The 25,528-nt window shown below is 45.6% G+C and overlaps 1 protein-coding gene across 3 annotated transcripts; it reads right to left on the reverse strand.

Moving 5' to 3' along the window:
• Positions 1–905: 905 nt before the first annotated feature.
• Positions 906–17,926, reverse strand: TMEM139 (transmembrane protein 139). Of its 3 annotated transcripts, none has more exons than XM_054041177.1 (3): positions 17,902–17,926; positions 3,968–4,276; positions 906–2,235 (listed from the first exon to the last, which is right to left on the reverse strand). In XM_054041177.1, the coding sequence occupies exons 2-3, from the start codon at positions 4,213–4,215 to the stop codon at positions 1,824–1,826; spliced, it is 660 nt and encodes a 219-aa protein (XP_053897152.1). In that variant the 5' UTR covers positions 4,216–4,276; positions 17,902–17,926; the 3' UTR covers positions 906–1,823. The 3 variants fall into 3 exon arrangements, with proteins under 3 accessions (XP_053897152.1, XP_053897143.1, XP_053897133.1); XM_054041168.1 differs by lacking the exon at positions 17,902–17,926 and adding an exon at positions 17,264–17,302; XM_054041158.1 differs by lacking the exon at positions 17,902–17,926 and adding an exon at positions 6,620–6,950.
• Positions 17,927–25,528: the final 7,602 nt, after the last annotated feature.

The raw sequence follows: 25,528 nt of genomic DNA on the forward strand, positions 1-25,528 counted from the left end.
TTTTTTGCCTCTGTCTTCACGCACAAGGTCAGCTCCCAGATTGCTGCACTGGGCAGTACAGCATGGGGAGAAGGTGGCCAACCCTCTGTGGAGAAAGAAGTGGTGCGGGACTATTTAGAAAAACTGGACGTGCACAAGTCCATGGGGCCGGATGCGCTGCATCCGAGGGTGCTAAAGGAGTTGGCGGGTGAGATTGCAGAGCCATTAGCCATTATTTTTGAAAACTCATGGCGATCGGGGGAGGTCCCAGATGACTGGAAAAAGGCTAATGTAGTGCCCATCTTTAAAAAAGGGAAGAAGGAGGATCCGGGGAACTACAGGCCAGTCAGCCTCACCTCAGTCCCTGGAAAAATCATGGAGCAGGTCCTCAAGGAATCAATTATGAAACATTTAGAGGAGAGGAAAGTGATCAGGAACAGTCAGCATGGATTCACGAAGGGGAAGTCGTGCCTGACTAACCTAATTGCCTTCTATGATGAGATAACTGGCTCTGTGGATGAGGGGAAAGCAGTGGATGTGTTATTTCTTGACTTTAGCAAAGCTTTTGATACTGTCTCCCACAGTATTCTTGCCACCAAGTTAAAGAAGTATGGGCTGGATGAATGGACTGTAAGGTGGATAGAAAGCTGGCTAGATCGTCGGGCTCAACGGGTAGTGATCAATGGCTCCATGTCTAGTTGGCAGCCGGTTTCAAGTGGAGTGCCCCAAGGGTCGGTCCTGGGGCCGGTTTTGTTTAATATCTTTATTAATGATCTGGAGGATGGTGTGGACTGCACTCTCAGCAAGTTTGCAGATGACACTAAACTAGGAGGCGTGGTAGATACACTAGAGGGTAGGGATCGGATACAGAGGGACCTAGACAAATTAGAGGATTGGGCCGAAAAAAACCTGATGAGGTTCAACAAGGACAAGTGCAGAGTCCTGCACTTAGGACGGAAGAATCCCATGCACTGCTACAGACTAGGGACCGAATGGCTAGGTAGCAGTTCTGCTGAAAAGGACCTAGGGGTCACAGTGGACGAGAAGCTGGATATGAGTCAACAGTGTGCTCTTGTTGCCAAGAAGGCTAATGGCATTTTGGGCTGTATAAGTAGGGGCATTGCCAGCAGATCGAGGAACGTGATCGTTCTCCTTTATTCGACATTGGTGAGGCCTCATCTGGAATACTGTGTCCAGTTTTGGTCCCCACACTACAAGAAGGATGTGGAAAAATTGGAAAGAGTCCAGCGGAGGGCAACAAAAATGATTAGGGGTCTGGAGCACATGACTTATGAGGAGAGGCTGAGAGAACTGGGATTGTTTAGTCTCCAGAAGAGAAGAATGAGGGGGGATTTGATAGCAGCCTTCAACTACCTGAAGGGGGGTTCCAAAGAGGATGGAGCTCGGCTGTTCTCAGTGGTGGCAGATGACAGAACAAGGAGCAATGGTCTCAAGTTGCAGTGGGGGAGGTCCAGGTTGGATATCAGGAAAAACTATTTCACTAGGAGGGTGGTGAAACACTGGAATGCGTTACCTAGGGAGGTGGTGGAGTCTCCTTCCTTGGAGGTTTTTAAGGCCCGGCTTGACAAAGCCCTGGCTGGGATGATTTAGCTGGGAATTGGTCCTGCTTTGAGCAGGGGGTTGGACTAGATGACCTCTTGAGGTCCCTTCCAACTCTGATATTCTATGATTCTATGATTCTATGATCTTTGCCCCACATCCTCTATTGTAGACCCCTTGGTGCTCCCATGACATGGCCCGCAGCACTGAGCTCCTTTCTCCAGTTTGTGGTGGCACTAGATGGGTTTTGTGCCTCATCCATAATAAGCAGACTGTCTATTTAATCATTGTCTTGAGGGTTGGAAAGCTTCTGCAAAGACATCATCATCAGTGGGACTCTCATAAGCAGGTGGTGGAGTGAGTGGCTCCAGCCGCTCCAGCCTCTCTTCAGCACCTTTGACGTCATGGATATCTGAGACAAAGCGCTGCATCCTCGGGGGCAGCACCAACCTAAGGTGCAGCCTGGAGCCTGCATCTGCCTCAGAGGCGCGCCTGATGCCTGATGCCACTGAGACGCTGAAGGTCTCTGCCCCAATTGCCGCCATACGGGGCGGCTCAATGACCACACTGTATGGTGGGGGCTCCCCCACTGTTGAGGGCACTGTGCCTGAATTGGAGGTGATCGTCCAGACTGTTGGGGCTGGTGTCATTGTCACCACCTCCTCATAGGCTGGTGCTTCGTAGGCAGCATTCACCCTACACACAAAAGATAGGGATATTGACTAAATAGGTCATCGTGATGTTTATACTCTACACGGAGATAAACCCATGAGGGAGGGGATCTGAGTCCTCCAGAATGAGGGCCATGCAACAGACAATAGAACAGGTCAGCAGTGCTCAGATCATTCGTCCATATGGTCCTGTATGCCATGTCCTGCCACTCTAAATTAGAACACTGGTCCATATAATTCAATATCCCACCTCCTGTTGTGCAGGATCCAAACAATGGTTCATTTAGTCTGGTAGTTCAACACTTGCCACAATGGCTCATACCACTTGTCTATCTAGTCTGGTGTCCTCCTGACCCACCAACTGGTGCTCAGCTTAGCAGACATAGCAGATTTACCAACATTTAAATCAATTAATAGGGTTTATTTTGGGAGAAAAAAACACTGCATCTTTTAGCTCTATTGTACTATATCAGACTGGCAATGGTGGGGTTTTTGAAGACAAAGAGGGAGGAAAATAAGAAATGCTGTATTTTAGTTTAAATAATAAAAGGGACTTTCTATTCCACGTAGAGTTAATAGGGGTATTTGTCAGGAGAACTGACAACCCTTGTCATTTTTATCCTAGGTAACAACATTGTAGATGCAGTTCTTCCTAATAATATTTAATCTTTAACTCTCATGAGCTATTTGCCTCCAGAATACCCAGCAGCAATGAACAATATCTGAATTTTTTTAAAATCAGTCTTTAATGTTGCCTTTCTAATAATAAATAATCTTTTCCTCTTATACAGCATCTGAGGATCTGAAAGCATTTTACCAAGATGGATAACTTATTATTATCTCTGTTTTACAGATAGGGAAACTGAGATACAGAGAAGTTAAGGCCCAGTGTGGTCTCTATTTTAAGGTGCCTAATTATAGACAATTTGGGTCTAATTTATGTAAGTGCTGAGCACCTACAACTGTAATTGAAGCCAATAGAAGTTGTGGGTGTTCAACGCCTCTCAAATTCAGTCCCTATGTGTCTCAAGTTGGACAGTCAAAACACAGAGGCACCAAAAATTAGAGACCACTTTTCTAGGGAATAATTGCCCTGGAGATGAGGTTTGGAGAAGAGAGCAGCACAAACCCAGCTGAGATTCACCATAGCATTTCCCCAGCTATTTCTATCTTCTTCCTTGTCTGGCTCATTTTGTTGCAAGACAATAGTTCTGTTCTGGCTCATTAGTGATGCTAGCATTCAGGAAAGAGTTGCAGGGAAGATTGGGGTAAGATGTGATTACTCAGGGGCAGAGAAAACTGAGCTGGATCTATGTGGCCTCTGAAATGGGCTCTGAGTCAGTGAAGGGAATACCATGAATGTGATTTCTGTGTTGTACAGTATACTTAGCCCTGTATTAACACAGGAGGATGGACAAGATGACCTCTAAAGCAGTGTTTCTCAACAGCTGGTCCATGGACCAGCGCCAGTCCCTGAGATCTCCCTGACACAGTTTAGGAAGGCAGCAAACCAGTACCTGGTATCAAAAAAATTGAGAACTGCTCTAGAGGACCCTTCCAACCCTACTTTTCTAAAATTCTGTGACTTCGGGAACCTCCATATGGGAGGAGAAGAGATTACTGTGCCTCCTGGAATGGACTTTTGAGTTTTGCCTCTTGGGAGAAGGGTAGCAGAAGGATGATGAAAGGGAAAGATTAAAATGGTTGTGGCTGAAGGAAGGGGTAAATAAAGGGAAGTAATAGATATAGTTGCTTACCCTGCCTGGCTCTGTCTCCTTGTGGCTGCCTGATTTGTATCCTGTGGGTGCCGATGCTTTAGGAAGCATTCCACAAACACACTCAGCAGGTAGCCAATCAGGCACACGCCTCCCACCCCCAGGAAGAAGAATCCCACTGGGTTGATGTTAGAGGAGATAGCCAGCATGGTGACCCCAATGAGAAGTGTGGCGGTGAAGACAAACAACAAAGCTTGGCGGATGCCTCTCCAATGTGACTCTACCCACATGGTGATATGGATGGTGATGGCAGGCAATGGGAGAAGGCTGGGCAGCTGGGGGAACAGAGATCTGTGGAAGATATGGAGGGGTTTTGAACATGAAACATGAGACCACAAAACATGTCAACATGGGTGCATGCCTGTGCAAATACATGCCAAGACAAGGACACACCAACATGAGAGCACACACACAAATACATGCCACCACAAGAACATGCACAACACAGGGACACATATATCAATACATGCCAACATCAATACAAGCCAACATCAATACACATCACCATGAGGACATGCTTATCCAAATATACACCAAATGTAGGAGACACATGTGCAAACATGCCTAGAGGGCAACATACACATGCACAAATATGAGGAAATTAGTGTGGACAAATGTACACATGCAAATACTCTCCTATGAGGGCATATATACAACAAATGGACATGCAAACACAACAAAGTAACAAAAGATAATGGAATGTGGCATTCCACATTCAAGTACACACTTGAATCCTTGAACACAGGAATATGAGCTGCCTGAGCATAAGCATCTGTTGTCAGATAATGTGCAATATGCAGCCATATACCTAGAGCCCTGTGTGACTACATAATTTGTATCCACATCTGATCAGTAATCTGCAAAAAATGGTCTGTGGATATCCACATCCACAGATGCGGATATCTGCAGATATAAAGTGGATATCCGCAGATTTTCAGGGCTCTACACATACCCCATGGCTGTGACCAGACTCCGCTTTGATTCCAGCACATAGGCAAAACTCAGCACAAATCTTGGTTTATTTTAAATACACTGTGACCCCTCCAAATTCCTTCCTGTTGGATGGCTCCTGCCCACCTCCATGTTCCAAGTACCCCAGTTCTCCCCACGCCCCCCAGTTGACTCCTGGGTCATCTTTTCTTTGCTGCAGGAGACAGTGATTATCACTCTGTTGTAGCCTGTATGTCACGAATACCAGGGACCTCTGTTTGGTGCTGAGGCAAAGACCAGAAGTAAGGACTTGTCCCCTCCTTTCCCCCACTTAGTGGGAAAACTCATGAGAATAGAGCAGCCAAACCTCAGGGTCAATATTTACAGCACAGCGAAATTACAGTGCAAGGATGCCCTCTATCGTCTGACACTAGCACAAGTCTACTTTAACAATTGGCCAATCCTAGGGAAACACCTGAAGGAGCCCTCTCCTTGCTTTATGCTGTTAGTGAACATTGTTCCCATAGGCCAGCCACAAGCTCATCCCAGGCTAGGGAATGCTCTCCTTATGTGAAGTCAATGCTGTATTGAACACTGCTTCTGCAGCACTCCCCTGCCAGGATGTCCTGGTCTAAGGCCACTCTCCCCATCTAAGATCACCGCAGACTTAATTAGCAAACACTGGAGAGTTCCAGGAACATTCTACAGAGAGAGGGCCCTTGCCTCCCATGTTGCTAGTGCAGAGCCTGAGACTGAATGCTGCATACCTAGTAAATCCCAGACCAGGGCCAGGGAGAAAGGGACAGAGAATAGGAAAAAGACAGAAACAGTGACACAGAGAGGGAGAGAAGTGATAGGCATACAGACCCCAACGCTGGCCATTTGCCTGAACCTATCACAGGATGTTTTTTTGGTTTTGTAATCAAAATCAGATTTCTCTTTATTTAATGCTTACTCTTGCATTCACATAGATTATACAGATTCACACACCTTCGAACACACACACATACAAACCACAGATAAAAACACAGTTGCATACATACACTCATAGGCATACACTTGCATATACATGTATTCACATGCAGGTGAGTACACCCACACAGGCATGTACACATTCACAAACAGGCACACACATGGACACGTTCATGCATGTACCCAGACATAACATAGACACACAGTAATATAGGGAGACAAACACATCTACTCCAAGCACACTCTCAAGTATTCTCACTTAGACAGGCACACTCATAAACAAATGTTCATACACACTTTGTGTCAAATGCCATGGCTAGATTTAAAAAAAAGAGATGGATGATATTAATGAGCATTAATAGTTGTAATTATACAAACCAGACTAGGGCTAATCAAATCTTATGTTTCAAGACATCAGGGAATATCCTCATAACATTTGCCTTTCTCTGAAGCACCTAGTATATGCACTGTTCCAGTGGGGCTAATCCTGTGAACCTACTTACGTGTGCAGTCTCTCACTCTGTTTTACACACCTCCCTCCCCCCATAGACAAATACACAGCGTGGTATGCGTACAGTTATACCTATGCACATCTGCACTCCTGCAAGCACAGATGCACATTCATACACGTTGATACACGCAGCAGTCACACAGACACACATTCTCCAGCTGCCTCCATCAAGACAGTCCCTTGCAGCAGCCTTTGTGCCATCACTTTCAGCATGCACTCACCAGAAAGAGCCTTCTGGAGCCAGTACCAGCCATGTCCTCTTGCCTTCTCTCTTCATCCCAAGGAACTATCTGTAAGCCTCTTTAGAATCTATTTCTTGCCTTCCTTTCCCTGACCTGAGGAAGAGACACTACCAAAAGCTCTTCCTTCTCTTCCCTTGACTCCTTTCACACTCTCAAGAGAGCTCTTTATATCCTGGTGAGCAGTGAATATGGGAAGGTAGCAGACCACAGGGAGACCTGGCCTCCTTTTTCCAAGCACTGACTCCAAAGTTTCACTTCTGTGTGGTCGTCTATTTTCTCCTTTTTCCCTCCTCTCTTCTGTGCTCCTTCTCGCTCCTCTCTTCTCCTCCCCGTTCTTTCCCTTGCTGTTCTGTCCTAGCAGAGCAGGAAGCTAGCTGGGGGAAAGGGCGGGGTGTGTCGTGTGGGTGTGCTTGTGTCTGTGTTTCTGGCCCACCTCCCTCTACTAATAAACGTTCTCTCCTTTCTCAGTGAGAATTTTATTCTCTCTCTCCCTGCCCTGCAGAAAGGTCCCTGATCCCTGTCCAGGTCCAGCCCAGAAGCACCATGGCCCATACGTAAAACTTTTATGAGCTCTATGAAAATGTAAGGTATGTACCCGCATTGGTTGCTGGGTCTCACATACTAGTTTATGCTCTTTTGGACTTTAAGGACAAAAGAGGAGAAGCAGACAATCAGGTTATTAACTCCCAGAGGGCTGAAGTGGAGATCCTGCTATCATGGACACATCTGGAGATCAGGAGTACAGATATGTGGGAGGCCTGCATTGAAATCTTCCCCAAATCTAGTGATCATTTGAAGCCTTGGTAAAAAGTATTGTAAACTCTCAAACATGGATTTTCCACATGAATGGCCTCCAAAAACTGGCAGTTGCAAGGGTCTGTCTAACAATGATTGTTAACAATAGTTTGCCCCTTGCACTTCCTTCAACTGGAGCTGAAAAAAACATTTTGGCTGCTAGCATAGATGGAGCCAAAGCACTTTCAGCTCATTTAGTTTTTGTGGACTGAGGCCTGATTGTCCTGACTTACACCTGTAGGAGAACTCCATTGAAGTAAATGGATTTACATTACTGTAAAGAAGGGACAATCAGGCTCTGGTTTCTAGCACACTTTTTGCAAGGTTTCCATCTACAGTAAAATCTTGGTGGAGCATGATGTCTAGGGCTCGTTTACAACACAAATGATGCATTATTGACAATGATTGTCAAGGACAGGTGCAGTGTTGAAATCAGTTTAGCTGCAGTATAGGCAAGGATAAACAAATTTGAGCATTGTTTCAGAAACTACGTCAGCACAGTGGAATATGTGCACTGTAGACAAGACTTGAAGATGACTCTGTCTCCCCTGCTGTGCCTTCACTAGAGATGTGAACCATTGCTAAGCACCCTCACTGATGGACCACTGGAATTTTGCCACTCCCCCCATGTACACAAGTGCTCTTGTACAGCATTGCAGTAATATTTCTTTGAGAGCTTATCCCACAATTCCTGGCACAGCTCCCAGAAGTAGTGTTTTCTAGGAGATTTTGAAAAGTCTTCTGGGATTCTCAGGAAGTTGGAAATTATGAGAGAAGAGGTCAGAGTCCCAGAATTCCCTGTGAAGCTCCCCAAAGTCCTATAACTCCTTTGGTGCCAGTGCCAGGAGGTTCATGGATATGTACATAGGGCAACCAGGCAAAATGGATGATATCCGGATTTCCAAAAATTCTGGACTTTTCAATAGTGGATGATGTTGAACTCTCTTCCCACTGAACAACAGTGACATTAGTGGCCCTGCATACTCACTAGTGCCATGGCTTGTGCAGTCTTGTCTTGACTACTCAAACCTGGGGAGATGATTCTTCATCTATACACCAAGCAGGTCCAGGATTGTGTTTTTCAGAGACTGAATATGAGCTGGAAATGGCTCTGGACCTGCGGTGACTGTTCAGCAATTAAGGTTGTCATTATCATATCTGCTTTCTGCATTGTGCATTTTGATGTGCAAAGTACATGGACACTTTCGTTAAAAACATGCTTTGTTATATACTTTAACACTCTAGCAGGCTGGCTGTAGACACCATAAAAATCCTTTGGACAACGGCAATGTTATTGTTATAGATTGGGTTAAACCTCTTTGAAACTGGTGGATGTAAGAATAACTCCTCATTCCTGACAAATGTAAGAAACAATTAAGTTTCTTTATGGAACCAGATAGCTGAAATAATAGGGACCTCCACCCAAAACAAAGCCACATGCAAGGCTGGAGTAGAAGCTGAACTATACAGCCCAGTGGGGTTCCTCTGTGATCTAATAAACTCCGGAGCAGGGGATTGATTGGCTTGGAGCGATGTGGCTGTGTATGAGAGAGAAGCAGAAAAAGAGAAACACCAGAGAAGCATCAGAAAGCCAAAGATCCAGCCAGAACAAACACTTGGAATGTGGTCCTGAGCAAAAGTATAGAGAGAGTGAGCATTTGAGCTGTGATGGCTAACGTGGGGCTTGGTGCAGTGAGCAAATACATTGATTCCTGCTGTGTTCAGGGAAACAGCAGCTTTACATTCTTTGTAAAGAAAATGGATTGCATCAAAGAAATACCTGAATCCAACTTTAATTTCTCCTTCTAATAACCCACTCAACCCTGAATTTTGGCTAGCCATTTGTTCCAAAAAGAATTAAAAGTAGAATAAATATTTCTTCTTCCCTTTTTTCTGGTGATGAAGGTGAATGCCTGGGGAAAGTTTGGGAGGGAGCAGGAAAATAAAGGGCAGGCTAATATGACGAATTATCTAGATTATTGAGAGCATGGTATTGGGTACAAAGAGTTGATGCAAGGGCCAGTTGCTGTGTTAATGCTCTTGTTAACTATTTTTTAAATAGTCATTATGCTGCTCCACGGGAATTCTCTGTGCTTCCTAGGTTTCTCCCTCTTGTTCATTAGATATTCCTGCATTCATTCTTTGTCCTCCTACTGATATTGTTCCTGTCTTTCTAACAGTGTTTCATGCTTTTCCAAGGTGAACCTCATCCTACGTGTAACTCATAGGTCAGTGTGTGGTTTGTGTCCTACTCTAAGCCCAATCAACAGGAGAGGTGAATCTGTTACAGCACTCAGTTTGAGAGTCTGGCTCTTTAACGCAAGCTATACAGACTCACTATTGTTACCTCTGGAGATCCCCAGTTCAGTCCCCAGGGTGCTGGCCAAGATGGTGGCCATCACCTATGCTCCTCAAGGAGTATGTTTGCTCTGAGTTCCTATTCATGTCCACGTGCAGTTCCATGAGAAGACCCTCAAAATGATTAGACTGCCATGATCAAGGAAACAGCCTGCCTGGTCCTACCAGAAGGCCCACCATCTGGGATAGACACTGTACTGGGAAACAGCAGCATTATAACCAGAGCAATTACTCATACAGTCCTTGATACACCAAAACATGAGATAAAAGTAACGCTTTTGTTCATTCTTTGGAGGCTAGCTCCTTCAAGAGCTGAAAATGGGGAGGACATACAATTAGAATCCTTAATTTAAAAAAAGATGTGGTGAGGGAGCTTATTCAATAGCAGAATAGGTAGGCAATGGAAAAAGCAAGAGACTGGGATGCATGTGGTGGTCATTGCAAATGGGGCCACAAGGGGTTGCTTATTAGAAGCAAACAGGACCTTAGAAAATATCTGTTAGGAATCTCAGCAAATGAAAGAAGGGAGTTGTCAGAGTTAAAAAGCTGGGTACATAGGCATTAGTTATTGGAGGAGAGGCTTTATTAGATTTTGGGATAAGTGGAGAACAATTTGCCATGCCTAAAAATGTAATAGCGAGATTGGCTGACTTGTTTTATGAAAGATTTCTTGATATTGGCATTGAAGATCAGGCAGAGATTAAAGTAAGCTGGTACGGTCCAGTCTGGCATACTGGCAAGAGCCAGTACGCCGTGTCAGACTGGACCAGCTTCCACGGCAGTGATTTAAAGGGCCCAGGGCTCCAGCCGCTGCAGGGAGCCCCAGGCACTTTAGAGTGCCGCCGGAGCTCCGGCAGCCAGGCTCGGGTGGGGATTTAAAGGGCCCGAGGATCCCCGCAGCAGCCGGAGCCCCGGGGCTCCCAGCCGCCTCTGCAGCTGGTAGCTCCGGGGTGATTTAAAGGCCATGGGGCTCCCAGCCACAGCCGGAGCCCCAGGGCCTTTAACTCTTGAAAGGCCCCGCCTCTTCCGGTTGAGGCCACACCTCCGCTCAGGACTCTGGCGTACCAGTAAGTCCTTTAAGTTACTTTCACCCCTGAGATCAGGGTAAAATAAAGGCTAGAATTAATAGATATCTCTGCTGGATTGTTGTTTTTATCTCAGTGGTCATGGCCTGTGTTACTTGCACATCTGTTTAATCAATATCTGCTATATAGAGTATTAATGGAATTACATAAATAGCTGGACTGAATCTGCTTAGGACTGATTGTCATGCATTCACGAGGAAGACAGGTTGTAATGCAATTGTAAATACACAGTGAGCATTTGTTTCTGTTGCTGCTGATGGCTGGCATATGGACTCAGAAATACAAACCAGTGTAAATATTTTGACCATAATAGCCAACACATAATTTCTTGTAATAAAATGCTCCTATTTTTTGCCTCTTTACATGATGATTTGGTGTTACTTTTGGCATTTTTCCTCCTTTGTCTGCTCTTTAGAATCTCTCCATGTGGCATGGCTCAGCCAGCTGCTGTGGACTGAGCTGGCCACATCACCATGACTGGGAACAGTCTACCATACAGCCAAATTGAGAAGTCCATGGAAATTCCAAGACCTGGGGATTTAAAGGGGGACAGGATAGGTGAGAAAGAAAAGGCTTTGCAGGTGGTTAATACAGTGACCATGAAGGAAGGGGATGTTATGTGTAGGGGGAGACATGGACACCTCTACTCGCATGTGAAGCTGTATCTAACCTTTCATGGACACTAATGGCAGTGTTCGTGGAATCTGGAAATCTCCACCTCGCACGCACGCACACACACCCCCCAGTCAGCAAACTCAGGCCCCATTGATATGCTTTACAATAAAAAGCTACATATCTGCTGCAGAGGGTCCATCATCCCCAGATTCCTCCTCTTTGTGATAAATTGGCTTGGCTGCACTATACACTCTTGCGATCTCCCCTTCCCCTCCCACTCAGAACTCCTGTAATCCTGGCAACATACTAGGTATCTTCTGATGTGGCTCCTTGGTCCCCAGTTTTCCTAATTGGAAGTGTGGGGGGTGTTTTCTTCCCCTGCTCCTGGCCCACCCCATGGCTACATCTCAAGGCACTTTGGGGCTGTCTAAGCATCTCCGGCTGGGTGAGAAGAGAGTCCTGATGGACTGTTTAAGTTAATCATAAAATGGGCAGAATTCCTATGCAGAGCTTGACTGATTATTCTTAGCCTTGCTATATTGTACTTTAAGGACTTTACTGTTCTCACAGCATGGCTTGCTGGTTCTGGTTATACTGAGCTTGGCCAGGATATTGCTAGTTACAAGGCTCAGTTGAGTCTGGATCTCCTCCTCTTCTCAGGGCCCAAATGTCAGCGGGCCAGCCGGCAGCCTGTTCACAAAAAGGTCTCGTCTAGCCTTACATTACATGCGGTAATGGCAATCAAGAGCATGACAAACAAAGTTGATCATGGTGGAAGTGCTATTCTGGCAGAAGAAATTGCACATTGTGGACAAATGTTCCAGCTGACTTCCATGGTGTGTGCAGAGCTGTTTGTACAGGTAAGTGGCATCCAGCCAGGCAGGTCTGTGTACAGTGGAGTGCAGCAAAAAGAGCAGGCAGACCACCTCAGCAATGAGAGGTTCAGTGTGGCGCAGTGTTTTTCCCCACATGCTATTCTGTCTGCAATTTTTGTCCACACTAAAACTGGCACCACACAGACTAACATGATGGCTAGCCTTGTTGGAATCAATTCTAATTAATACACATGTCAACTGTTGGAACCCTTTCAGTGTATGGTCACCAAGTGTGGTAGAGGCAAGCTCAGGTGATCACACATTTCTTTAGTGTAGACAAGACTATCACTTCTCTCTCTCTTTCTCACAGTATCTGTCTGTCTTTATGTAATTCTTTCAGTCTCTGGGTAGTTATTCACCTCTTCTCTATTTCCTCTCACCCTCTAATTTTCCCCTGCCTCTTGTCCAGATTGCTATTAATTAACCTGCTCTTTGCAGCAAGCTCTCTTATCAAAATAGTCTGGAGGAACTTGCTCTGCTCCCTAGGGAGATGCTGCTGGCATGTCATAGATTCCATGAAACCATTAATCCCTATATAATTAGAAGGGTTAATGTCACTGATGGTATGTAGAAAGAAATTACAGAAAGCCAGAGCAACCACCTTTGGGACCCATGCATGTCCAGAGGGCCTGGATCCCTTCTCTCTGTTCTGCTGAACTCCTGGGCATTCTCTGCTCCGGGAACACAGTGCCTTTGCATCTGCTGCTTCCCACCCCTTTTCTACTCCTTTCTCATAGGTCCTGCCAAGTCGGCCTGAGGGAAGGTGACTTTGCTTTTCCTTATCAGTTTATGATCCATAAGTCATGTGGCAGCAGATGAGGTGGCAGACATGGTACTCCTCCCTCTAGGCTATCCTGAGTGAATGGGGTGGGGGAGCAGAGTCCCAACTAAATTATGCTACTCCTCCTCAGCACTTTAGAGAAGCATGTGGAATGTCAGTTGTGCTTGAGCTGTAGCCTGTCAGAGGGTGACTATTCACTTTTCTCCTAGTAGCAGGCAATCTCCTTCCTGTCCTCTGACTCACTCCAGTACCTGTGGGCTAGGTATACACACCATAAAAACCTCTCACCTCCTTAGGCAGCGAGTTATATGGGCCTGTGGTGCCCGTGTTCCCCCATATTCAGGCCCAGGTCCACCAATGTTTGGGCTTATATTTTCAGAGCCATCCTGTCCATAGGATGGACCAGGACAACCATCCCAGGCCCCACGCTTTGTGGGGCCCCGTGCTTCAGGGAGACATGGGGTCCAGGACAGCCTGGGGGGCTAGTGGAGGGCTTGGTGATGGCAGCAGCGAGTGACCCAGTCCCAGCCCACCCCACTCCGTTCCATCCCACCCCACCTCTTCCCACCCCCTCACCGCCCCCATTCCACCCTTTCGCCCAAGCCCCCACCCTGCTTCTTTCTGGCTTCTGCCCCCTCCCCTGAGCGATGCTGGGAGCTGGTGGAGTGGAGCAGGGTGGGCTGAGGCTGGGTCATTTGCTGCTGCCAATGCCAGGCCCCCTGCTAGCTCCCCCCGGCTGCCCTGGACCCTGTGTCCCCCTGAAGCGCAGGGCCCCCCAAAGTGCATCCTATGGAAGGGATGGCTCTGCTTTGACCTGTTCTGGGCACCACCAAAAATTATGTAAACCTGGCACCCATGCTCGCCTCTCTGGGTGGTGCCTGGCCCCTTTTTGGCAGGGTCAAAGTCAGGCCATGGAAACAGAGCTATCCTCTATGTTCCTACTATATAAGGGTTAAAGCACATTGGGAGGGGCTCTAGTGTTGCAAAGGACACCTGCACTGCTGCTGGAGCCTCGCCAGTTTTGGGGATACGCAGAAAGAGAGAGATTGCTCAGACAAATGGAAGCATTGCATTCCTAACAGAATTCCTCAAGCCTGCACATGCAGAGTTGCATTTGAGGTGAGGAGTTGCTCCAGGATTGCAGGTCTTGAAAAGGAACTAATTAACCAAGACAAAAGATTTCCAGGAATCCTCGGCACTTATCCACCCCAAGCATTCAAAATTCACGAGTTAGGCCCCAAGATCATGAAAACAGTCCCCAAATTGTGAGATTTTACAAAAATAATGAGTGTTGAGTTCTTTTTCTTTGCATTCTGCTTTCCTAGCCTCTAGGATGCATTCAGGTCACATTTTCAAGCTTTTCTCTACAACAAAGAAATCTAGAAACTTTTTTCTTTTAATGAAAGCTGAGAGTCTCCTGTAACCCTGGGCTCCAGGAACAGGGCTCTCAGAAAGAAAAACAAAATATCACAAGACTTGTGATAAAATCATGAGTGCTGGCAACACTGTTGGTCCTAGTAATGACCCATCAGAGCCCAGTGGCACCATGGGATGAAGGGGATATGTACAGATATAGATTTTAATGTAGAGCCAAACATGAGCACACTGGAGAGGGCATCCCCTCCGGGAAAAGTCAAGTAGAATTGAATATGGATAAAACCTGTGAGCTTCTACAGACACTACTCTAAAATCCAACATGATTTAAAAGAGAATAAGATCCTTTCATAGGCTCTTATGACCACTCCATGAGAATTCTAGAGCAAGAACAATAATATTTAAGTTCTATAGGACTGTTTAGAAAACCCATAAAGTGTCCCATTTTCTGTTAAATTCTACAGGACTTTTCCCTAATACATTTGTGCCAGAATCCCAAAATGAAAAGGAACTGGTGGGAAAATAATCCCTTGAGCGGGTATACAGGATTCAGATCTAACATCTCTGCAACCCAGACAAACTCTTTGTTTTACCTTTTATTATTTTTTAGCTGTCTGTGGCACTTCAGGCACTAAACATAATAGTGTCGAGTTCCCAGTTTAAAAGAACATGGGTTACAATAGATTATGAGCCAGGTTTTCTGAACAGAACAATGGTGTGCTTCTAAGTGTACCATATGGTATATGCAGACTGGCTGGGTGCTGTATGAAGTGCACAGGCCACATCCAACATGTCAGTGTCTTCCCTCACCCCTGTCTAGGGACACCAACTATCAACACCTAGTGGTCTTTCTCACCTAGTGAAACAATGGCACCCAACTTCTGGGGCCTGTGTTTACTCCTGGGTGGAATGCTGCTGTTGCCTTGGCTTCTGATGCTGGAGCTACTGGTGTGGTGCTGCGAATAGAGGGAAAACCAGGGTAGGAGAAGAGGATGGAGGAGGACTGCAGGGAACCAGTGTCAGGAGAGCTGGAGGGGACCCCTTGCTAGAAGATGGTACAAAAGGAAGGAAGAATGGAGTGCTATGGGAAGAACAAGACAGGTTAACCGAGGAGGGGAGAAAGCAGATAAGGGAGACACATGGTATATCTACACAACAAGTGCTAAAGTGGCACAGCTGTAGCCTTGACACTTACTATAGTTATGAAAGGGTTTTTTCCTGCTGCAGTGGTAAATCCACCCCCTTCAAGAGGCCATAGGTGGAACAGTGGAGAATTCTTCTGTCAACCAAGTTGTGTCCCACCTACAGTGGGAGTTAGGTCAGCATAGTTATGTCATACTAGGGCATGAAGTATTTTACAGCCCTGACTGATGTAGCTAGGGCTCTCTAAATTAGGTATATAGAATATCAGAGTTGGAAAGGACCTCAGGAGGTCACCTAATCCAACCCCCTGCTCAAAGGAGGACTAATCCCCAAGCAGATTTTTGCCCCAGATCCCTACCTGGTCCCCTCAAGGATTGAGCTCACAACCCTGGGTTTAGTAGGCCAATGCTCAAACTACTGAGCTATCCCTCCCCCCAGTGTTGTTATAGCAATGTTGATCCTAGGATAGTATATAGACAAGGTGGGGGAGGTAATATCTTTTATTGGACCAACTTCTGTTGGTGAGGAAGACAAGCATTCGAGCTTATGCAGAGCTCTTGAGTTCTGTGCAGAACAGCTCTGTGTAAGCTCAAAAGCTTGCCTCTCTCACCAACAGAAGTTGTCCAATAAAAGATATTACCTTACCCACCTTGTCTCTTTAAGTTTTAGGTGCAGACCAGGCCCAACTATTGTGACACTAGGCAGCCCAGGCTGCCTTGTCACTCTGTGAGCCAGAGAGAACTATAAGGTCTGTCTGTGTCCCACAGCCCCAAAAGAGAATAGCTTTTGCATTCATAAGAGTTCTGTCTCTTCTCTGTCAGAAATAACACAGATATCCCCTTACAGTTACAAGAATCCCCAACTGTTTTACAAATGATGTATACCAGCATAATCGCCCACCCCTAAAATGCTGCCACCTCTGGGGTGGAATGCCACAGGTATTTAACAATTTACAGTAACAGTAAATAACATCTTAAGGCAGGGAATAAAAAAAGGATGGGGGGGGGTAGGAATGCAGAATGTCATTATCAGAGCTGGAATTTAGCCTAGATCTATGTAGTTTTTTGGAAGATATACCTATCTCAGAACCGGAAGGGACCCTGAAAGGTCATCAAATACAGCCCCCTGCCTTCACTAGCAGGACCAAGTACTGATTTTTTTTGCCCCACCTCCCTAAGTGGCCCCCTCAAGGATTGAACTTACAACCCTGGGTTTGGCAGGCTAATGCTCAAACCACTGAACTATCCCTGCCCAGAGGTGCTATGGGGAATGGATATGGGCCACATTATATCAGCTAGAAATTGACTAGGGTGACCAGATATCCCGATTTTATAGGGACAGTCCCGATTTTTGGGTCTTTTTCTCATATAGGCTCCTATTACCCCCCACCCCCTGTCCTGATTTTTTACACTTGCTGTCTGGTCACCCTAGAAATTGACACTCCATATTTGGCAATACTAAGGGTAAGAAAAACAGCTCCGCTGAGCTCTGATCCTGCATAAGAAATGTTACAGTGTTTGTCCCTTGCTCTTGAGCAAACTCAAACAGGTTTGCAAAGTTTATTAATGCCTTAAACAACTTAAATATAAACACTCACCCCACTGGGACTCTAAATCAGTGACTCCCTTGCATAGTGTGCTGCCTTCCTGGATTTTTATCAGTAGCTGACAGGCTGATTTACTACCTGGGTGGGCTGATTGATTAATTAGTTAATGATTGAACTGTGCTTTGAAGTTGTAGAGCACTATAATATTAGTGATAATGATCATTTATGGAGTGTTGTACACTTTACAAATATAGTGCAGAGTGAGGCATATTCCCTGCCCTAGAGAGTTTACAGGCTGAGCCTTACTTTCAAAGCTAAAAAAAGGGACATTTATACTTTGGGGTAACTAACACATGTGAGGTATCCTGAGGTAAAAGCACAGTGAAGACAGTGTGGAAGCAGAGAAAGAACTGACAAGAAGGGGATTGCAATGCATGACAGTTTGTTAGCAAGAGTCGGGCTAACTGTAACCCTAATAATGCGAGATTTATAGAAGCGAGGAATGTGTGAGGTGAGTAGGAAAGAACTGTGTGAGAAGTTGTTGCGACCTTGTGTAAACAATATGGAATGTAGACTAAGGGCTGGTCCACACTAACCCCCCAGTTCGAACTAAGATACGCAACTTCAGCTACGTTATTCACGTAGCTGAAGTTGCATAAGTACCTTCGTTCGAACTACAAGGTACTTACCGCGGGTCCACATGCAGCAGGCAGGCTCCCCCGTCGACTCCGCGTACTCCTCTCGCAGAGCAGGAGTACCGGTGTCGATGGCGAGCACTTCCGGGATCGATTTATCGCGTCTAGACAAGAATATCGATCCCAGAAGATCGGGATGTACCCTAAGAGTCTACCTAAGTGAAAAAAACAAGATATCAGAATGACCAATGTATAAACAAAGTGCAGCTGTTGCTTATTATTGTCTGGTTAAAAAAAAAAAAAAAAAAAAGTATAAATGCTTGCTGTAATTGTTTACCTGTGACGAGACCTGACTAGGAGGGGGAGACCCTGTGTCCTAGTGCACTCTCTTCCTTTACACAGCTGTTAAAGAGAATAAAGTATCTGATTTGCTGTACCCAAACAAAAGAGTGAACTGTGATATTCTCCGACAACAGGCTACTTTAGTTTTACTGTGAGGTAAACTAGATGAGGTCAACCCCAAATAGAGTAACAGGGGTGACCTTAGTGAATTTACCTGGTGGTAAAACTAAAGTGCTTGGTCTTCCCTTTGTTTTTATTTCAGGATAGTTATCTGAGGTAAAAAACACACACCTTTTGTTTAGCAGTGAAGACAAGGCCTAAGGCAGGTGAGACAAAGACAGAGAAGCAGGCAATTCAAGTAAGGGAGGATGTGGAGCGATTACTGATGAGGGCAACAAGGTAGGAAAGGTTCTTGGAAAAAGTACATTTTAAACACTGGCTTCACTTGAAAAGTGAGTCTGTAAAATTAGCACCTTCTGGCCTACTAGACCATCTCCATTCAGAGTTGCTGGGCTTAGTGACAACAATAAGTTTTCCCTGCTTCTTACTCCTGTTTGTTTGCGTGCCTAGCCAGCACCGCTCAGAAAGAAGGAGATGAAGACTATTCCTTCCCATGCATCATCAACTGAATTCATTTCTATATTCCAGTCAGTTGCACCTGTGCAAATAGGACTCCTGAGGGGTCACTCGGGGCAGAGTTTGCACGGTTGGGAAGAACCTAACTTGAATCTCAGTTCCTTGAGGCAGTTTGCAGGTTTGGCAGTTAGAAAAATGTTTTATCTCCCTCCCTGTAAAGTGAACACATTTGATCTGGGTGTAATTGAGACCCAATAAACAGGAAGTCAATGAATTCCCATTTTTACAATCACTTTTCAAAGCAGAGCTGCACTTCCTTAACACTGGCATTTTCTGACTTTGAATGCTGTTTGCAGCTCGAATGTTCTCTTAACATTGGGTTTGTTCTATGGTTTGTAAAGCTCTTCATAATGAAAGGTAATACATATACAGATTAAATATTTATATTAATTATTATTACTGTAGAAATAAGGAAATGGCTCTATCTCACTGGGCTATCGCCTTCTCTCTGTGTTTGTTCAGCAGCACCCAGCTCTACCACAGTACAGATATTTACTACTTCTACAGTTTCCATCACTTTGGCAGGGGTCCACTGATGTTTACAGTTCCACACATTTCTTGATGTAAGCAGAGTCAGGATGAGCTCTACCCTGACATCTGGTGGTGAATTATGGCGAGTGTGGAAAAGAACTCCAGGGGCTGATCTTGTTTGCATAGGCACACCCACTCGCCTGGCAGGAAACAACAGCAACTCAAAGTGGTTACTTTGGCTGGTGTGGGATCCCCAGTTTCTCTGTTATTGGGGCAGGAAGAATAAAGTTTTGTTACCCTGATTCTGTGAATCAAGGCCAGTGGAACTGGTGTATGACAGAAGGACTGAGTGAGTCATTCACCATTACCTAAGTAGCATTTGCTTGTCAAGGGGCATGGGTTACAAAACCCAGTGAATTGAGAGAGGTTGGGGGCCAGTATTGATACCTGGTGGTGTGGGTCCCTTTTGTGGGCCTGAAACACCAATTGCACCTCCTTCTCTCTCCACTGTTGAATGTCAGAGCTAACTTTGATTCTATTAGGAGTCTAGTTACATACTGCTGAGCTGAATTTACTCTGGGCCAATAGTGCACCAGCACTGGGGCTCCCCTACTAGGAGCTGAAATCACTAAGAGCTGAAATCACAAAAGAGCTAAAGCTATTTAAGAGCTGAGATCACTGAGGCTGTGTTAACTAGTGGGGGAGCCTGAAGCTATATTGCTAAGCTAACTTAGCTTAGCAGGGGCGAGCGGAGCGGCTCACAGGTCGGTGAGTGGAGCGGCTGGAGGAGCAGCTAGCAGAGCAGAGCAGAGCAGAGCAGAGCCTTGTGGGAGCAGCCCAAGGGACGGCTGGAGCAGAGCGGAGCGGAGCAGTGCGGCTCACAGGTCGGTGAGCGGAGCGGAGCGGCCTGGCTCACAGGTCGGTGAGCGGAGCGGCGCGGCTCACAGGTCAGTGAGCGGAGCGGAGCGGCGCGGCTCACAGGTCGGTGAGCGGAGCGGAGCAGCTGCCAGAGCAGTTCGTGGGACGGCAGGAGTGGGACTGCGGGTGGAGTGGAGCAGTTCGTGGTAAGGCTGCGGTGGAACCCCACGGAGAAGCAGCCGGGTTGGCCTCGGATCACGTAAGGTGCCCCTTAACACCCTGCTCACCCCCCCCTTTTTGAACTCTGGGGCTGCACTGATCAGGGACAGAGACTTTGGGGGGTTGTCGGACTTTTGGGACTTTTGTGATTCTTGGGTTGCTGGACCCAAGAGACTTTGGGATCGGTGGACTTTTGGGACTTTGGTGATTCTTGGGTCGCTGGTTTCAAGAACCAACGGGAGAGGACACGGCCCAATTTTCTGGGGTGGGTCTTCGCTCATGGTTTGGTCTATGAACTCTAGTTGTGGTGTTTTCCCAATTTAATGCTATGTCGTTTACCTCATGTTATTAAACATTTTCTGCTACACCGAGGCTCTGTGCTTGCGAGAGGGGAAATATTGCCTCTTCGAGGCGCCTAGGGGTTTGTGTAAGATTTTCCCAGGTCACTGGGTGGGGGCTCGAGCTGGTTCTGTGTCACGCTGTTGGGAAGGGACCCCTATGTACTGAACCCGGCCCTTGCTGCTATCAACTTGGCCTGGCAGAAGGGTTACATTTAGGCCCTGACACACATTAGGAAAGACGAAAACAGCTTGCTCTTCCTTTAGCCATTACAGTTCGTTTTAGTTGCAGTAAAGGAATTGTTGGATGTTCCCTAACTAAACGATACAGGTCATCATAGCATTGCTAATCCTTCCTATTTCCATCCTTCACTGCAGTCTAGAAATTATTGGATGCTCCCTTTTCCAGCCATACCATCACTTGAAGTCTACGAACTGTTGGATGTTTCATAGATTCTAGGACTGGAAGGGACCTCAAGAGGTGATCGAGTCCAGTCCCCTGCCCGCATGGCAGGACCAAATACTTGTCTAGACCATCCCTGATAGACATTTATCTAACCTACTCTTAAATATCTCCAGAGATGGAGATTCCACAACCTCCTTAGGCAATTTATTCCAGAGTTTAACCACCCTGACAGGAACTTTTTCCTAATATCCAACCTAGACCTCCCTTGCTGCAGTTTAAGCCCATTGCTTCTTGTTCTATCCTTAGAGCCTAAGGTGAACAAGTTTTCTCCCTCCTCCTTATGACACCCTTTTAGATACCTGAAAACTGCTATCATGTCCCCTATCAGTCTTCTCTTTTCCAAACTAAACAAACCCAATTCTTTCAGCCTTCCTTCATAGGTCATGTTCTCAAGACCTTTAATCATTCTTGTTGCTCTTCTCTGGACCCTCTCCAATTTCTCCACGTCTTTCTTGAAATGCGGTGCCCAGAACTGGACACAATACTCCAGCTGAGGCCTAACCAGAGTAGAGCGGAAGAATGACTTCTCGTGTCTTGCTCACAACACATCTGTTAATACATCCCAGAATCATGTTTGCTTTTTTTGCAACAGCATCACACTGACTCATATTTAGCTTGTGGTCCACTATAACCCCTAGATCCCTTTCTGCCGTACTCCTTCCTAGACAGTCTCTTCCCATTCTGTATGTGTGAAACTGATTTTTTTCTTCTTAAGTGGAGCACTTTGCATTTGCCTTTGTTAAACTTCATCCTGTTTAACTCAGACCATTTCTCCAATTTGTTCAGATCATTTTGAATTATGACCCTGTTCTCCAAAGCAGTTGCAATCCCTCCCAGTTTGGTATCATCCGCAAACTTAATAAGCTTACTTTCTATGCCAATATCTAACTCGTTAATGAAGATATTGAACAGAGCCGGTCCCAAAACAGACCCCTGCGGAACCCCACTTGTTATGCCTTTCCAGCAGGATTGGGAACCATTAATAACAACTCTCTGAGTACAGTTATCCAGCCAGTTATGCACCCACCTTATACTAGCCCCATCTAAATTGTATTTGCCTAGTTTATCGATAAGAATATCATGCAAGACCGTATCAAATGCCTTACTAAAGTCTAGGTATACCACATCCACAGCTTCTCCCTTATCCACAAGACTCGTTATCCTATCAAAGAAAGCTATCAGATTGGTTTGACACGATTTGTTCTTTACAAATCCATGCTGGCTATTCCCTATCACCTTACCACCTTCCAAGTGTTTGCAGATGATTTCCTTAATTACTTGCTCCATTATCTTCCTTGGCACAGAAGTTAAACTAGCTGGTCTGTAGTTTCCTGGGTTGTTTTTATTTCCCTTTTTATAGGTGGGAAGTATATTTACCCTTTTCCAGTCTTCTGGAATCTCTCCTGTCTTCCATGATTTTCCAAAGATAATAGCTAGAGGCTCAGATACCTCCTCTATTAGCTCCTTGAGTATTCTAGGATGCATTCCATCAGGCCCTGGTGACTTGCAGGCATCTAACTTTTCTAAGTGATTTTTAACTTGTTCTTTTTTTATTTTATTCACTATGTTAGGTATTCCTTCAGACTTCTCGGTGAAGACTGAAACAAAGAAGTCATTAAGCATCTCTGCCATTTCCAAGTTTCCTGTTACTGTTTCTCCCTCTTCACCGAGCAGTGGGCCTACCCTGTCTTTGGTCTTCCTCTTGCTTCTAATGTATTGATAAAAAGTCTTCTTGTTTCCCTTTATTCCCGTAGCTAGTTTGAGCTCATTTTGTGCCTTTGCCTTTCTAATCTTGCCCCTGCATTCCTTTGTTGTTTGCCTATATTCATCCTTTGTAATCTGTCCTAGTTTCCATTTTTTATATGACTCCTTTTTATTTTTTAGATCATGCAAGATCTCGTGGTTAAGCCAAGGTGGTCTTTGGCCACATTTTCTATCTTTCCTAACCAGCGGAATAGCTTGCTTTTGGGCCCTTAATAGTGTCCCTTTGAAAAACTGCCAACTCTCCTCAGTTGTTTTTCCCCTCGGTCTTGATTCCCATGGGACCTTACCTATCAGCTCTCTGAGTTTACCAAAATCCACCTTCCTGAAATTCATTGTCTCTATTTTGCTGTTCTCCCTTCTACCCTTCCTTAGAATTGCAAACTCTATGATTTCATGATCACTTTCACCCAAGCTGCCTTCTACTTTCAAATTCTCAACGAGATTTGTTAAAATCAAGTCTAGAATTTGTTCCCTCTCCCATCCACAGAGTTCATTGCAATCAAGCAATTATTGGATGTTCTCTGTCCTAGCAGCCCAGTTCACTACAGTCTATCAATTGCTGAATGCTCCCTAGCCCAGCTGTTCTTTTCAGTCTAGTAAAAGTAGATGCTCCCTCTCATGGGTGTATAATTTTAGGCAGAACAGTAGCTGCTCATATACCAGGGATTTCCCTACACTCCCCTGAATTTCCCCAACACACACACCCTCCCTGTTTTATGAACTAGTTACATGCAGTGTTGCCAATTTAGTGATTGTTTGGAAATTTGAATTGAAATTGAAATCTTAATACACACTTTAAAAGCATATAAAGTGTATGATAAAATATGTGTATCTGAAAAAGTATAATAGATTTGAAAAGTATGAACATAGACTAGCTTCCTTATACAGCTTTTGTTTTTATGACAATGTCAGTGCATTCATTTCGGTGATGTTGGCCAACCTAATAATTTCAAATTATGATTTGTAAGCAAAGTCTAAATGAGCTCTCCCTGACAGCTAGTGATCAGCTGGGGCTGGGGGGAAAGGCTTCAGACCAGATTGTATTTACATTCACACCTAATCGACCTAGGTATCCAGCAAACAGAGCTGTGTTGCCCAAGTGATAGATTTTGGCTGGGGTTGGGTTACAAATCACTTCAATAATATCAGGGGGTAGCTGTGTTAATCTGTATCCATAAAAACGACAGGGAGTCCGGTGGCACCTTAAAGACTAACAGATTTATTTGGGCATAAGCTTTCGTGGGTAAAAACCCACTTCTTCAGATGCATGGAGTAGAATTTTCACTCCATGCATCTGAAGAAGTGGGTTTTTACCCACGAAAGCTTATGCCCAAATAAATCTGTTAGTCTTTAAGGTGCCACCGGACTCCGTCGTTTTAATCACATGAATGCGCGGGGGGGGGGGGGGAACAGGATGGGGAGGGTAATGAAATGTTGTTGTTGTTCTTATTGTATGAGTAAAGGGCAGTAGAACTGTACTTAGCCTGTGCTGATTGAGGGAATCAAGAGGGTGGGGACAGGTCTTTTGCTTGATGGTCTGCCTGAATCACAAGTACTGTTTGACCTGCCCCTCTCCACTGTTTAAAGACAGAGCTGATTAGGCTCCATAGATAGTCTTTTGTTTTGTTAAGTGACCACTACAGCTGAAATCACTGATAATCAGTTCTAAGTGCTTAGACCAGCTGTGGAACAGTGTTTCTGTGGATGAGACGGCCCAGTCTGCACTAGCAGCGAGATTCCCCTACTGAGAGCTCAGCTGAAATCACTGAGCTGGGTGGAACCTCAATAGACTAACTCGCAGAGGTCACAGTGGCAGGTGGCAGTAGAAGGTGACTGCACAGGGCCATGGGCAACAGAGCGATGGAGTGAACGGTGGCACAATGAACAACAGTGGCCAGAGCGAACAGTGAGCAGCTGGAGGAATGAGCAAGGTGCCTTCTTGGCCCTCCTTCCCCTCCCCCCCACCTGGGAGGTGAACTCATGTGAAAGCACCTCTGAACTCTGAGTCTCCACTGACCAAGGACAACACCGGTCAGTATTAATGAGGCTGTTAAGAATGCTGGAGACACAACACCATTTATGCGAACAAACATGGCTGTGGCATCATTCTTGCTTAAATAGAAAGTGATACCACACACTAAAACTGGAGGCCAATGTCAAGTGCATTATCATTTCTTAATCCTGAAGTTGAACACTGGTTCTGAACAAGACCAGCAAATGCTCACTATCTATCTGCAAGAAACTCAAATGACTGGCTAGAAGCATGCTGTGCGACAGTGAAGGACTCAACAGTTGAAAAAGTGAAGAACTCTCTCACCACATTCAAAAAATTTGCATACATGGCTGATGAATGCACTAATGCAAATGGGCATCCAGTAGTAAGTCATTGTGTACTGTGACAAAGTTCCTCCTCTATCTTGGTGGGTCCTGCGCTTATTGGCGGATTTTCTTGCCTCAGAGATTCACCATGTGGGTTGGGGAACAGCCCAGAGACCTTCCCCTCTGGAAGAACCCACAGTCCAGGTCAATTGGGAGGTTTGGGGGGAACCTGGGCCCGCCCTCTACTCTGGGTTCCAACCCAGGATCC

This window comes from Malaclemys terrapin, chromosome 1 (assembly GCF_027887155.1).
Source record: "Malaclemys terrapin pileata isolate rMalTer1 chromosome 1, rMalTer1.hap1, whole genome shotgun sequence".
Lineage (NCBI taxonomy): Eukaryota > Metazoa > Chordata > Testudines > Emydidae > Malaclemys > Malaclemys terrapin.